The sequence below is a fragment of the Sus scrofa genome, chromosome 3, assembly GCF_000003025.6.
Source record: "Sus scrofa isolate TJ Tabasco breed Duroc chromosome 3, Sscrofa11.1, whole genome shotgun sequence".
NCBI lineage: Eukaryota > Metazoa > Chordata > Mammalia > Artiodactyla > Suidae > Sus > Sus scrofa.
In genome coordinates this window covers 59,937,326-59,953,412 of record NC_010445.4, presented here as the reverse complement: position 1 = coordinate 59,953,412, position 16,087 = coordinate 59,937,326, and the positions used below count along the sequence as shown (strand labels likewise).

Here is a 16,087-nt window from a genome sequence, read left to right as displayed (position 1 = left end):
ACAGTATGACCACAAAGTGTCTCATGCTGTAGGTCCAGAGCCTTCCCCTTCCTTGCTATTTATTCTTTGTCTTCTGTCATTTACATAAGTGTCCTTGATTCAGGAGCATAATATGGACATTTCAACAGAATTAAAGTAGAGAAGTAGTCACCTCTGCAGTGTTTAATAAGGAAAACTTCCTGTTAAGTAATAGAGATAGAGGTTGGATGATCTAATGTGTCAGCAGTTTCTATTGAGAGCAAAGACTTCAGTGTAAGGCAGGCCAGGTACAGCCTCTGCCCTGCCTCTTTCTTTCTGCACAACAGTGAGCACATTTTGTAACTGTTCCAATCTTAGTAGAAAATAAGGTTTGGAAAATTCTATATCTACCTCTCAGATTGTTATAGAATTTAAATAAGATGCAATTTGTGAAGTGCTTGGAATATGATCTGACACAGATGAGGTGCTCATCACCACCACCGCCATCATCACCACCATCACCATCACTGTCATCATCACGATTATCACTGTCATCATCATCATCACCATCACGGTCATCACCATCATCACCATCATCACCAGCACCATCACCAACATCACCATTACCATCACAATTATCATTATCATTATCAGGCTATTAACATGACCTAAAGTTTTCAGTATTTTAAACACAGTATTACCACTGAGATATTTTATTTTTTGTCTTTTTTTTTTTTTTTTTTTTTTTGCTATTTCTTGGGCCGCTCCTGCGGCATATGGAGGTTCCCAGGCTTGAATCAGAGCTGCAGCCACCGGCCTACGCCAGAGCCACAGCAACGCGGGATCCGAGCCGCGTCTGCGACCTACACCACAGCTCACGGCAACGCCGGATCGTTAACCCACTGAGCAAGGGCAGGGACCGAACCCTTAACCTCATGGTTCCTAGTCGGATTTGTTAACCACTGCGCCACGACGGGAACTCCCACCACTGAGATAATTTAAATGTTTTGCAGATTTTTACCTAGTAAATACATGCCTAGTAAAATAATGTGACAGATAGTTTTGAAACCTGCCAATTTGAACCACGTTTTCTGTTTCAACCTCAAAAAATAGTTATTCCCAGGCCTTCTTTACAAGCTACCTCCCCTTTGATCCTAGTCAAGAGCTTCCCACCCCTGGGAAGTAAGGTTCAGAACAGCAACCAGAGCTCAGTACCCAGGACAGTATCTCCAGGAGATCTCAGCCCTGCTGATCCATCCTGAGGAAACAAGCTCCCAGAGCTGTGACCTCCAGGAATTTCTATAGGAACTTGTCCCTCATCCATTCACCATGCTACCAAGTTACCCCAGGGAGTAAAAATAATACAGTGTGAGCCCTCAGTGAGTCCACAGTCCAGTGACATCCCATTCTTGTGGCCCACGGATGCTTGAATTTTCGTGGATCCAAATCCACTGTGGTGAGCATCAGAGCCATTTCCTAGAGTCCTGTTACCTAAAGATTTCTGTGCATTCACAGTGTTGAGTATTACAAACTGATTCACCCCTTCTATAGATGTAAGACTCTAGTACATGAGTAAGAGATGCTGGTAAACTTATCATTTATAATACTCATCATAACAGATATTTTCCTTGTCACCCAGGCACGTGAACGGGTGAAGAATGGTCTCACCAAACTATTAGAAACAAATGAACTAGTAGATAAAATGAAATTAGATCTTTCAGCTTTGGAACCTGTCCTTTTAACAAAATCACAGGATGTTGAAGCCCTGATGGACAAGTTGGCAGTGGATCAAGAAAATGCCGATCAGGTATGCTGCATTACCCAGCCAATTGATTACTTTGACCACCAATTGATTACTTGTATACAAGGACAAATTATTGGGGTTTTTTTACTCTTTTTTTTTTTTTTTTGTCTTTTTTGACATTTCTTGGGCTGCTCCCGCGGCATATGGAGGTTCCCAGGCTAGGGATCCAATCGGACCTGTAGCCGCCAGCCTACGCCAGAGCCACAGCAACGCAGGATTCGAGCCGCGTCTGCAACCTACACCACAGCTCAGGGCAACGCCGGATCCTTAACCCACTGAGCAAGGCCAGGGATCAAACCTACCACCTCATGGTTCCTAGTCAGATTCATTAACCACTGAGCCATGACAGGAACTCCAATGATTGGGTCTTTTAAATGTGTTGTTAATATAACTGAGTGTAGCATGCTTTTAGGTTGTAAACAATCTCCCTTCAGTAAATCAGCCTGGAGAATGAATGAACCCAATGAGTGGGACAGAGAAGGTTGTAAGAAAAGCACCACCTTATGATACAAAGCAACCAGTCTTCTCAAAAGGAACTGGTTGTTCTAATGACTTTGTCTCCATGAGTCTATCAATAGCATGAGATGGACCAAGGAGAGCATAAAATGCAGTATAGCTAATCTCCTTTCATCATTAGTCTAATCTGAGGAGGCCAGTGTGACTCATTTTATTGGCTTTGTTTTTAAACACTGAAATTCAAACGTTGAAACGTAAGCAACCATGTTTCAATGGTTAGGTCCGTAACATTGTGCAAGAAGATGAAGCAATAGCAAAAGTGAAAGCTGAGGAAACCCAAGCAATAGCCGATGATGCTCAGCGAGATCTTGAAGAAGCTCTACCCGCACTTGAGGCTGCTAACAAAGCACTGGATTCCTTAGATAAAGCAGATATATCTGAAATCAGAGTTTTCACAAAGCCCCCAGATATGGTCATGACAGTGATGGAAGCCATCTCCATTCTCTTGAATGCCAAGTGAGTACCATTGCTAAATTGCCCATTGCCAAAATACCTGGTCAGATTTCTTTGCTCTTTTTTGTATGTTTTCATTCTCTTCTCCACCCTGTCATTTATTCAGTCATTCAACAATTTGATTCCATAGGCTTTTCTTTTTGAACATCTACTTTGTGCTAGATGGTGGAAGATATGAAGTTCTTCCACACAAGGCTCTTATAGTCTAGTGGGGGAACAGGCATGAAAAATAATAATTTCAAGACATGGGAGACTTGAATAGTATTAGGAGTGCCAAGAGAGGAATGCCTAAGTCTTGAAATTATTGTGAGCAGGTTTTTGGTGAGATGATGCTCGGATGGAGAGTGGACCATGGCAGGGTCAGGAACCTTTGATGCTCATGGATTGGGTGGGACCGGGCAGGAGGGCAGTGATTACATCATGAACAGTCTTGTGTGCTGTGCTAAGCAGTTCAGATTTCATCTTGGAGATATGTAGTTTTCAAGCTTTCTTTAGAAATATAATCTTTTCTCAATAAAAAATTATGTTATAAGAAATTGGTGGCATAGTGGTTAAGGATTTGGCATTGTCACTGCTGTGGCACTGGTTCAATTCCTGGCCTGGAAACTTTTGCTTGCTATGAGTGTGGCCAAAAAAAAAAGTTTCTGTGTAAAACTGATCAGAGTGAGAGTAGAGGACCCAGGGCACTCCCCCTGCCAAGCTTCCCTACTAACTCTCAGGCCAGCATCTCAGAGGGACCCCGGGCTCTTCAGAGCTCAGATGGAGAGCCCTGGCCATGGGGGACTGAGAACCATTGACCATTGTCAACCTAATCAGATTTTCACTTGGGAAGGACCAACCTGGCCAAAGCTCACAAAGGGCGAGTTTGACTGAAAGACAAAAGGTGTTTGAGGTGTCCTGGCAAGAGATTTTTAAGAATCCAAACCAAGACAAAGAAGCTAAAAATGTGAGGGTCTAGGACATTTTTGAAATAAAGCTGTTATTCTTAAAATGCCTTACAGTTCTACAACCAACTCTATGATTTTATAATTCCTTTTCTATGAAAACTGGTTGTATAGGACATTAGTCATCCAACTACCTGTCTCCCATGAATTGTGGTGCACATAACTACCGATTACTCATGTTATACTATTGATATTAAAACAACCTACTTTAAAAAAAAAAAAAAAAAAACTACCCACTTATTGGGATTTTTTTTTTTTTTTTTCTGTTTTTTGGCTGCAATCATATGGGAGTTCCTGAGCCAGGGAGCAAACCCAAGCCATGGCTGCAACCAGCACCACAGCTGTGGCAACACCAGATCCTTAATCCACTGCACTGGGCCGGGGATCAAATCAGCAATGCCATAGAGACAAGCCAAATCACTAACCCACTGCACCACAGCAGAAACGCCAACATTTTTAATTAATTTATTTTTACAGAGATGTAGTTGGAACACAATATCATGTTAGTTTCAGGTGTGCTATGTAACAATTTGACATTTTCAGATACTGAAATAATCACCACGGTAAGTCAAGTAGCCATCTGTGGGGTCATATCTTCATGCTCCCAAAGGAATACATTTCTTTTGCTCTTATTTATTATGATGCTCTTAACTTACCACGTCTGTCTTTCAGGCCTGATTGGCCAACAGCAAAGCAACTCCTTGGTGACTCTAACTTCCTAAGAAGACTTTTAGAATATGATAAGGAGAACATAAAGCCGCAAATCCTGGCAAAGCTTCAGAAGTACATTAATAATCCTGATTTTGTGCCTGAAAAAGTAGAGAAAGTGTCCAAAGCATGTAAATCCATGTGCATGTGGGTAAGAGCGATGGATCTGTACTCTCGAGTGGTCAAAGAAGTCGAGCCAAAGAGACAGAAACTCCGTGCTGCACAGGTACATTGTCTGTGTCGTGGTATTTTACAGAATTTTTTTTTTTGGTCTGTCTTTTTAGGGCCACACTGGCAGCATATGGAGGTTCCCAGGCTAGGGGTCAAATCGAAGCTGTAGCCGCCGGCCTAAGCCAGAGCCACAGCAACACAGGATCCGAGCCACATCTGCAACCTACACCACAGCTCACGGCAACGCCAGATCCTTAACCCACTGAGCAAGGCCAGGGATGGAACCTGCCACCTCATGGTTCCTAGTCGGATTCATTAATCATGACGGGAACTCCAACAGAATTTTTTTTTAAGTTTTATTGAAGTTTAGTTGATTTACAAGGTTGTGATTCTATTGTACAGCAAAGTGATTCAGTCACACATATATACATATACACTCTCTTGAAGATTCTTTCCCACATGGATTATCACAGAATATTGGGTAGAATTCTCTATGCTATACAGCAGATTGCCTTTGGCCAATCATTCCATATACTTCAGTATGCATACGCCAATCCCAAACCCCCAGTCCATCCCTCCCCTCCACCACCCAACCTGTCCCCTTTGGTAGCCATAAGTTTTTCAAAGTCTGTGAGTCTGTTTCTATTTTGCAAATAAGTTTATTTGTATCCTTTTTTTTAGATTCCACATATAAGTGATATCATATATGTTTGTCTTTCACTATCTAATTTCACTTAGTATGATAGTTTCTGGATCCAACCATGTTGCTGCAAATGACATTATTTTATTTTTTATAGCTGAGTAATATTCCATTGTATATATGTACCACATCTTCTTTATCCATTCAGAATTAAAAGTCATGATCATCAATCATTCAATTTCCCTTTGCGGTGCCACTGAGACCCTACGCAATATAAATGGTTTGCAATGCATTAACAATGCTCTTGAAAATTAGTTTACAAAAAATAGCTTGTGGAAGTTCCCTGGTAGCCTAGCAGGTTAAGGATCCAGTATTCTCACTGCTGCAGCACAAGTCGCTGCTGTGGCGCAGGTTTGATCCATGGCCCAGGAACTTCTGCATGAGGCAGCATGGCCAAAAATTTTAAAAATAAAAGTAAAAAACAGCCAGCAAAGTTTTTGTTTGTTTTTTTTTTTTTTTTTTTTCAGAAATGACCTCTAATATCAGCCATTTTCCAGCATAAAAGGAAAATGAGTCCTTAGTATATTCATATCATCAGGCCTATGGTAATGTTTAACTTTATTTTAGCTCTAGCATCTGATACCCTATGTTTCTATTTACTAAATACTCCCACACCTGATGGTGTCTTCTTGGGTCATAAAAAGTAGCTTAACCCAGAATCAGATGTGAGGCCCCAAGCAGAACGAAGAGTGATCATTTAGTGGAGCAGGTCACCAAAAAAAACTATGGCTGTAGAGCAGAGGTTGGCAGACTTTTTCCATGTAGATTGAGAATAAAATTTTAAGCTTTGCTGGCTAAGTGGTCTCTGCTGCAACTCCTCACCTCTGTCCTGGCAGCACAAAAACAGCCATCAACAATTCAGGTGTAAATAAACATGGCTGTATTCCAACACAACTTTATTTGTAGACATTGGAGTTCTACTTTCATGCAGTTATCATATGTAATCTTCTTTTGATTTTTTTCCCCAATCACTTAAAATTGTAAAACCATTCTCAGCTCACAAATCACCCAGAGGGCTGGATTTGCCCTGCAGACAATAGTTGCAAACCCCTGCTTTATAGAATTAGTTAGGAAAGATTTTTTTTCACTACTGCAAGAATATATAATTTTTTAATCATTTAAAATTGTTAAAAAAAAAAAAAAAAAAAAGGAAAGAAAGAAGGAAAGGAAATGGGAGTTCCCATTGTGGCTCAGCAGGTTTCAAACCTGACTAGTGTCCATGAGGATGCAGGTTCAATCCCTGGCCTCGTTCAGTGGGTTAAGGGTCTGGCGTTGCTGTGGCTGTGGTGTAGGCCAGCAGCTGCAGCTCCAATTTGACCCCTAGCCTGGGAACTTAAATATGCCACACAGGCGGCCCTAAAAAGCAGAAAAAAATTAAAAAGTTAATAGTTTTTGTAGTAACTAATTTCATCTTCAAAGGCTTGGTACAATCATTTCTTTAATCCATCTGTGATTCATTTTATTGGGCTTTGTTTTTGTCTTATTTTGTTCTGTTCACTTCAGCTCATATTTTATTCTATTTTATATTTGTTTTAACTTTGTATATCATATCAAAATCTTTTAGGACAAAGTCTTAAAAGCCTATAATAGATGGACAAATTTAACCTTCTTTTGGGGCCATTTTTATTTTTTTTAGAGATTGACTGTCTTTAATAGTTTATTAAAGTACAGTTGATTTACAATACCGTGCCAATTTCTGCTGTACAGCAAAGTGACTCAGTCATATATCTATCTATATATGCATATATATGTATTCTTTTTTATATTCTTTTCCATAATGGTCTATCCCAGGAGACTGGGTATAGTTTCCTGTGACATAGAGTAGGCCCTTGTTGTTTATCAATTCTAAATGTAATAGTTTGCATCTACTAATCCCAAACTCCCAGTTCATCCCACTCCTTCCCCCTTGGCAACCACAAACCTGTTCTCTATGTCTGTGAGTCTCTTTCTGTTTTGTACATAGGTTCATTTGTACCATATTTTATATTCCACATATAGGTGATATCACATGTATTTATCTTTTTCTGACTTAATTCACTTAGTATGAGACTCTCTAGTTCTACCCATGTTGGTGCAAATGGTATTATCTTATTCTTTTTTTGTGGTTGAGTAGTATTCTATTGTGTATATGTACATCTTCTTAATCCATTCATCTGTCAATGGACATAGGTTTTTTCCATGTCTTGACTATTGTGAATAGTGCTGCAATGAACATAGGGGTGCATGTATCTTTTTGAATTACAGTTCTGTCCTGGTACATTCTTTGGGGGCCCATTTTTAAACATTTATTTGATTTTATTAGGCTGAACTTGATATTACTATGGCTACTCTGAAAGAAAAACAAGCCTTACTAAAACAAGTGGAAGATCAAATACAAGCCTTACAAGATGAATATGACAGAAGCGTGAATGAGAAAGAAAGTCTGGGTAAGTAACTCATAAAATTTATGTTGGTCAGGAAATGCCTCATTTTCAAAAGTAGGAAGAGTTTTCAGGCAGGCAGATCTTGGCCTCCCTCCAACATAGCAGGCATATTGGCACTCGATGGATTGCATTAGCCTTCTAGTGTAACATTAGAACTCTGTATATTGTATATACTCAACTCCTATATCTGAGTAAGAATTTGGGGGGGGGGGATGTTATGCCATTGTAACACAAAGCAGCACGTGAATTTGATCCAGAAAATAAATGCTGCATGGGGACAAAGAGAACACTATTTTTCAGCCACGGTAATGGATCAAAAAGGAACTGTCTACACAGAAGAGGAAAACTTGGACTTGGCTTTGAAATGGGAACTAATGCTGAATTGGTGTGAGGTTTCATAGAGATATAATGACATCATTAGCTAAATCCTGCTAATGCTGCTATAAACAGAAGCAGGTGAACAAACTTCTTATACTTTAAGAAAATTTAGAGTAACAGAACCCGATTTTCTTAAAATTTTCTAGCAAAGACGATGGCCCTAACAAAAGCACGTCTGGTACGTGCTGGCAAGCTGACAGCTGCGTTAGGAGACGAGCATGTTCGATGGGAAGAAAGCATCCAGAAATTCGATGAGGAGATATCAGATATCATCGGGAATGTGTTCATAGCAGCAGCTTGCGTGGCCTATTATGGGGCCTTCACAGCCCAGTACAGGCAATCAGTGAGTCAACCTGCTTTCTAGGAGGAGCCGTGAGAAGCAGCTGAAACTGGAGGGGCTGGGGGTGGGGGAGGTCCGAGTTCAGCAGGAAGTTCTCCATGATGGAAACTTACATATATATTTCATCACCCTCTGCCTCCCCTGCTAGCTGGTGATGGTTACCCCTAGGCTTTCCTTAACATGGTCCTCCCTTCCCTCTCCCACCTTAGAAAGAAGAAGAGAGAGACAGGGAATCTCCTACTCTTAGGATCCAAAATAGCATCAAAAATCAGCCAAGGAGTTCCCTGGTGGCTCAGTGGGTTAAGGACCCAGTGTCATGACTGGTATGGCTCAGGTCACTGCTATGGCACGAGTTCAGTCCCTGGCCTGGGAACTTCTGCATGCCATGGGTGCAGCCAAAAAAAAAAAAAGGAAGTCAACCAGGACAAAGTGCTCTGAATTGATGAGACTGCTGCAAAGGGGTAGGCATTGGCAAGGAACAGGAAACTGAATTATTTAGAGAGCTTTTCAGGCCACTTTTATGAAATGCTTTCTAAAATGTTTTGTCCTGTCGTTGGGTTATAAAACCTAGTTGGTATAGGACTCATGTAGACTCTACAGTAACTCAGGGGTCATGGGGGGTGTTCTTAGGGGACAGACAGTTCCCTATTGTGCATGATTATGATGCTAATTGGAGGAGGTGACATGCTAACAGCCCTCTGCCCCACCTACTAATTGCCAGTAGCATCCACAATCATTGTGATAACTCCAAGCTCCTTCAGACCCTCCCCAAAGGGACCTACACCCCTAGTTGTAGCCTACTGTTCAACCCTTGTCGCTTATACACAAAAAAACTGAGGTCCAGACAGAGCGTGTGGCATACCCAAAGCCACACTAGTTAACAGTGTAGCTCTAGACCCCAGATCTCCTGATTGTCAGTCCACGTCTTGTGTCCTGTGCTCTGATGCACAGATGCCTGTGGAGTCTGATAGGACTTCTTGTGTGTATCCTCTTTTACTGAGTGTCCCTGACTCTATGCAAGTTAAGCCTTTCTCCTTCTACAGCTTATAGAGTGTTGGATCCAGGACTGTCAGTCTCTAGAGATCCCCATCAATCCTTCCTTCAGTCTCATTAACACTCTGGGTGATCCCTATGAAATACGGCAGTGGAACACGGACGGGCTGCCCCGGGACCTGATATCAACAGAAAATGGCATTCTGGTCACTCAAGGGAGACGGTGGCCTTTGATGATTGATCCCCAAGATCAGGTGAGTAACCAGGGCTTCAGATAAAGAGCAGCCCACTAACCCTGCTTAAGATTCTACTATTACAAATTCTAAGAGCAGACTTCAACCCACTTGTAAGATCTTGAAGATTTGGACTTAGAAGAGAGTTTAGTTGTCTTCTATCCCCTGTCCCTGATTTTGCAGAGGTAGAAAGCAAAACAGGAAGAGTCCAATGGTTCTGCACACTTAATTTTGATTGATTTTGTTTCTGGGGTTCACCATTTGTTTTGTTTTCTGTGGGAGCAGAAATTCATTCCTGTATAGTCCTTGTTCCTAAAAGATCTGAGGAATGAAGTCAAGGAATGATGACTTTTAGGGCAAGCCTGCCTGGAATTTACAGAATCCCATTATCTCTCTCATAAGTCCATGGATCAATTTTTCTAAATGGGGTTTAGAAAAAGGAGTCAACCTGACAGCAAAGGAGACAAGTTTGAACACCTCAAGTATGGGCTTTTTTCCTAGATGATGCATCTTTTCTTCATTTGTTCCAAATGTGAATAAAAGAAAAATCCCAAACATTAGATTTAAAAGGTGTTTTTATCAGCGGGTGCAGTGGTTCTTTTTTTTTTTTTCTTCCAAACTTGTTTGTAAGTTGAACACAATTTCTAAACTTTACAAACTTTCACTTTTTTCCAAACTCTAATCATCCAGCTCTGTGCTTTCTCATGCAGGCAAACCGTTGGATAAGAAACAAAGAAAGCAAAAATGGTTTGAAGATTATTAAGCTCACGGATAGTAACTTCTTACGCACACTTGAAAATTCCATCCGACTTGGCTTACCCGTCTTACTGGAAGAGGTTTGGTCTTTTCTTTTCTCACATTAGTTCCCAACCTTCAGACCATATCCAGAATCCTATACAGGCCGTGTCTGCATGGTGCTCAAGACCCCGGCCATCTCCCTTTTCAAACTGTCAAACCAATTGCTTTGCTCCTTAAACAACACACTCCCAAATGGGGAGCAGTCTGTGAATGGATGCATTTTTGGAAGACAGTGCTTTAGTATTAAGCGGAATGGGCTCTGTTTTCTTTGTTTTTTTATTTTATTGGAGTATGGCTGACTTACAGTTATACGTAATGGATATACATGTATATATATCCATTCTTTTTTCCAATATACGTTATTGCAAATTATTGAGTAGACTTCCTTGTGCTATACCGTAGGTTCTTGCTAGTTATCTGTTTTGTATATAGTCGTGTGTATATGCTAGTCCCATCCTCCCAGTCCCTCCCCCTCCATGTTTTCCTCTGTGGTAACCCTAAGATTGGTTTTGAAATCTGTGAGTTTGTTTCTGTTTTATAAGTTCTTTGTATCATTTTAATTAGATTCCACATATGAGTGGCACCTTATAATAGCTGTCTTTGTCTGCCTCCCTTCACTTAGTATGATAATCTCTAGGTCCATCCATGTTGCTGCACATGGCATTATCTCATTCTTTTTTATGAAATAATATTCCATTGTACCGCATCCTCTTTATCCATTCCTCTGTCGATGCTCTGTTTTCTGACGCTGCTGCTCTCAGGCCTCGTATGGCTCTTGATCATTAGCTGCCTCAAAAATTCAAAGCGGCAGTGCCATCAGGGCGTGTCCCCTCACACCAGTGACATGGAGCCAGTAAAATACCCCAATGGGTATAAACGTTTTTTTTCCACTTAGACATAAGGTCAGAATTAGATTGAGTAGTGTGAGAGGAACTTTGTTCAAAGGAAGAGATGTTTGTTGAGTCTAAGTGTTTATATCTTCAAAATCACTCCAAGAGTGGATGTTTTTGAAATTGTTCATTCATTCAACACACATTGTTTAAGAATCAGTAGCAAACAGTACAGATGTGGTTCTTGTCCTTAATAGTTTACAATGCAGCTGGGGACAGAGACAATACACAGAGAAGAGGAAGGAAATGAGACAGAAGGGGAGGAAGAGAACTTATGATAAGGGACAAGCTGAGTACTGACATAGCAATAGGAGGTGCGGGGCATGGCTGCAGGTGGTAATGCGTAAGCTGTGACCTCTGTGATGAGCTCACTGTGTGAAGAGCGCAGAGAGATGGGCTTTCCAGGCAAAGGGGACAGCATGGACAACAGCCTTGGCACAAAAGAGACTGGGTGACAATTGTAGTTTACTTTCCTAATTTCCCATTCTCTTCGGAGAAGAATGAGTATTTATTTCTATTGCCTTGGGAGACTGGCCTAAAAAAACATTTGTATGGTTTATGTCAGAGTATGTTAGAATGGATAAGCAATGAGGTCCTACTGTACAGCACAGGGAAGTATAGCCAGTCTCTTGGGGTAGATTGTGATGGAAGATAATATAAGAAAGGGAATGGGTTACTATGCTGTACAGAAGAAATCAGCACAACATTGTGAATCAACTATATTTTAATAAAAAATATATATTTTTTTAAAAAGAGAAGAATGAGTAAGCGAAAGCTGTGAGCTGAGTCTCAGTATAACTGTGTCTGGAAGACTCTCTGCTGCAGCAGAAGGGCAAGAGGCTTAGAAAGACCTCCAACCCGGAGCAGCTTGGCTGCAGCCCTGCCACGGTGCCAGGAATGATCAATAGTATTAGCATCAGCCACCCCTCACTGAGGGCTCGCCACACGCCAGACCCTGTTGTTGGCCTTTTACGTACATTAACTCTTTAATCCACATGGCAACCTTCAAGGTAGTTACTACTATTAGCCCATTTTACCAATGGGGAAACCGAGGCCCAGAAAAGATAAGTAAACCATCCAAGCAGCCTTGACTGTCTAGAAAATCCACAGCAAGTTACCTCGCTCCCAGCTCAAGCTCCAAAGAGCATAGGAAGCCTCCGTGTGTGGCCTGTGGCTTTGACCAACACAGGTAAGGTTCTGTAATGGGTCTTACTCCCCCATTCAAACCCTGAAGTTACAGGACAAGGTGAGGTCCCCCCAAATCTTTGGCAAAGTTATATCATGACACAGGAGACTCCAGGGAATTTCTTCTGTCATGGCAGTGAACAAAAGATCTTCTGTGATATTCCACCCCTGCACAGCAGAGCCTTATCACTGTAGCTGAGTTCCCCATGGAAGTGGGGGTTAGGACCCAGCCAGGAATAAGACACTCTAACTACGCCTTTCTTGCTTTCTGTGTCCTGGTGTCATTTGTATTGCACAACTAGCTGCTTTCTACATTTATAGGGTGATATTTTCAAACTTTGTCTACAGACATTCGTGAGTATAAAATTGAGGTAATCGATCTCAATCAGCATTTTTTTTTTAGTGAAACCAGAATAGACTTTTAAAAGCACAAAATTGCATTGTAGACAGTAAGGGGAATCTTATCTCATAAACTTTTAAGAATTTGCATGCTTGGGGACTGTGTCACCATGTGAAATAGATGTGTCAGGTATGGATTACATCAAATTTTGAAAGCTCCTAGGCCATAGGTCCCCATCACCTACCTGCTGACATAAAGATGTTTGTCTTGGGGTCTTTTGGCAGAGTCGGCATGCCCAGGCTCTTACCAACAATCAGATTTGCTTTGAGGGAAGAAAAAATTACTGTCACGTAGGATAGAGGGCCACACTTCCTGTAAAGAGCCAGATATTTTAAGTTTTTTAGGCCGCATATATACAGATAGTCTCTGAACAAATATTCTTCTTTGTTTTGTTTAGTTTGGGGGGGTTTGTTTGTTTTACAACCCTTTAAAATGGTAAAATCCATTTTTAGCTCAAGAACTATACAAAAACAGGCCCTGGAGGAGTTCCCTTGTGGCTCAGCAAATTAAGGACCTGGTATGGTCACTGCAGTGCCTCAGGTTGCTGCTGTGGCTCAGGTTCAATCCCTAAATCCCTAATCCGGGAAATTCTGCATGCCTTGGGTGCAGCCAAAAAAAAAAAAAAAAACACACACACACCAGACCCCAGCAGGCCAGATTCAGCCTGCAGGCTGGAGATTGCTAGCTCCAACTTAGAGCAACCATGAAAATAAGCACATCTTTTTTCTCCGGGGCCTGTTGCAGACCCACACCACAGGCTTGTCTTTCTTAGCTGGTTTCTTGTGGGGATGAATCAGGTGGAAGGTTAGTCTAAGTAGATGTGTTGCCTTCCCATCCTTTATCTCCTTAGACTGTTGATGAAAACAGTCCCCAGGAAATGTACACTCTTAGAGGTAGTAGGAGGACATTAAGAAATATCCATCAGATCACTGGAAAATTGCCCAAAGTAAATTTTGAGGCATAAGAAATTTGGAAAAGTTGCTGCCAACCCATTTTATTTATTTTTTTTTTAGGTTTTATTGAAGTAATTAATTTACAAGGTTGCCACCCATTTTAATAAGTTGTGTTTTGTATTTTTTTGATTTAATGTTTAAGCTTAGAGAGACCCTGGATCCCGCTCTGGAACCCATCCTTCTGAAACAGACATTCATCAGTGGTGGACGACTGCTCATTCGCCTTGGAGACTCGGACATTGACTATGATAAAAACTTCAAATTCTATATGACGACCAAATTGCCCAACCCCCACTACCTGCCCGAGGTATGAGCCACTGGCCTGGAATTGCCACCCTGATCAGGGATTGGTAGTGTGACGGATCTCCCAGCTGAAGGGAACAACGCCCCTCGCTGTGCCCCCGCTCCTTCCACCATCCTCTGCTGGCTTCTCTTCTGAGTCCTGAGCCTCATTCCAGCCGCCCCTCTGCTCACCTGCTAGTTGCACTCAAACCCTGCCCCTCTCAGCTCCCAGGCCCTGCCGGTCTCCCTACCCTGACCTCCTCTTCCTCCTCTTCTTTTGTCCCTCCTGGTCCCCAGCTGCCCCCTTGCAATCATTCTTCTCCATCCTTCAGAACAAGGCCATTCGTCCCCCCATCTTTTTTTTCAATCATTTATTTACACATATTTTTTTTCTACTGTACAGCATGGTGACCCAGTTACACATACATGTATACATTCTTTTTTCTCACATTACGTGTTCCATCATAAGTGACTAGACAGAGTTCCCAGTGCTACACAGCAGGATCCCATTGCTAATCCATCCCAAAGGCAACATTCTGCATCTATTTACCCCAAGCTCCGAGTCCCTTCCGCTCCCTTCCCTTCCCCCTTGGCAACCACAAGTCTATTCTCCAAGTCCATGATTTTCTTTTCTGTGGAAAGGTTCCTTTGTGCCATATATTAGATTCCAGATATAAGTGATATCATATGGCATTTGTCTTTCTCTTTCTAACTTAACTTCACTCAGGATGAGGGTCTCTAGTTCCATCCATGTTGCTGCAGATGGCATTATTTCATTCTTTTTGATGGCTGAGTAGTATTCCATTATGTATGTATACCACATCTTCCTAATTCAATCACCTATCAGTGGACATTGTGTTGATTCCATGTCTTGGCTACTGTGAATAGCACTGCAATGAACATGCAGGTGCATGTGTCTTTTTCAAGGAAAGTTTTCTCTGGATATGTGCCCAAGAGTGGGCTTGCTGGGTCATATGGTAGTTCTATGTATAGTTTTCTAAGATACCTCCATACTGTTCTCCATAGTGGTTGTGCCAGCTTACATTCCCACCAACAGTGCAGGAGAGTTCCCTTTTCTCCATGCCCCCACCAACATTTGTTACTTGTGGACTTATTAATGATGGCCATTCTGACTGGTGTGAGGTGGTATCTCATGGTAGTTTTGATTTGCATTTCTCTAATAATCAGTGATATTGAGCATTGTTTCAAGTGCTTGTTGGCCATCTGTATATCTTCCTTGGAGAAAAGTCTATTCAGGTCCTTTGCCCATTTTTTGATTGGGTTATTGGCTTTTTTGCTGTTGCATTGTATAAGTTGTTTGTATATTTTAGAGTTAAGCCCTTGTCCGTTGTATCATTTGAAACTATTTTCTCCCATTCTGTAAGTTGTCGTTTTGTTTTCTTTTTGGTTTCCTTTGCTGTGCAAAAGCTTGTCAGTTTGATTAGGTCCCATTGGTTTATTTTTGCTTTTATTTCTGTTGCTTTGGAAGACTGTCCTGAGAAAACATTTGTAAGGCTGATGTCAGAGAATGTTTTGCGTATGTTCTCTTCTAGGAGTTTGATGGCGTCTTGTCTTATATTTAAGTCTTTCAGCCATTTTGAGTTTATTTTTGTGCATGGTGTGAGGGTGTGTTCTAGTTTCATTGATTTGCATGCAGCTGTCCAGGTTTCCCAGCAATATTTGCTGAAAAGACTGTCTTCTTCCCATTTTATATTCTTGCCTCCTTTGTCAAAGATTAGTTGACCATAGGTGTCTGGGTTTATTTCTGGGTTCTCTGTACTGTTCCGTTGGTCTGTTGGTCTGTTTTGGTACCAGTACCACACTGTCTTGATTACTGTGGCTTTGTAATATTGCCTGAAGTCTGGAAGAGAGATGCCTCATGATTGGTTTTTGTCCTTTGGAATTGCTTTGGCAATTCTGGGTCTTTTGTGGAAAGTTTTATTGATTTACAATGTTGT

At 41.4% G+C, this 16,087-nt stretch overlaps 1 protein-coding gene across 5 annotated transcripts in view; it reads left to right on the top strand.

Moving 5' to 3' along the window:
* The window catches only part of DNAH6 (dynein axonemal heavy chain 6), a 254,417-nt gene that overhangs the window by 160,862 nt on the left and 77,468 nt on the right, over positions 1 to 16,087 (top strand). For all 5 annotated transcript variants that reach the window (XM_021087305.1, XM_021087306.1, XM_021087308.1 and 2 more), the window contains 8 exons: positions 1,598 to 1,765; positions 2,499 to 2,734; positions 4,348 to 4,609; positions 7,557 to 7,680; positions 8,202 to 8,398; positions 9,439 to 9,642; positions 10,332 to 10,457; positions 13,990 to 14,154. In XM_021087305.1, coding sequence (XP_020942964.1) covers positions 1,598 to 1,765; positions 2,499 to 2,734; positions 4,348 to 4,609; positions 7,557 to 7,680; positions 8,202 to 8,398; positions 9,439 to 9,642; positions 10,332 to 10,457; positions 13,990 to 14,154 — 1,482 coding nt within the window. The remainder of the gene's footprint in view (positions 1 to 1,597; positions 1,766 to 2,498; positions 2,735 to 4,347; positions 4,610 to 7,556; positions 7,681 to 8,201; positions 8,399 to 9,438; positions 9,643 to 10,331; positions 10,458 to 13,989; positions 14,155 to 16,087) is intronic.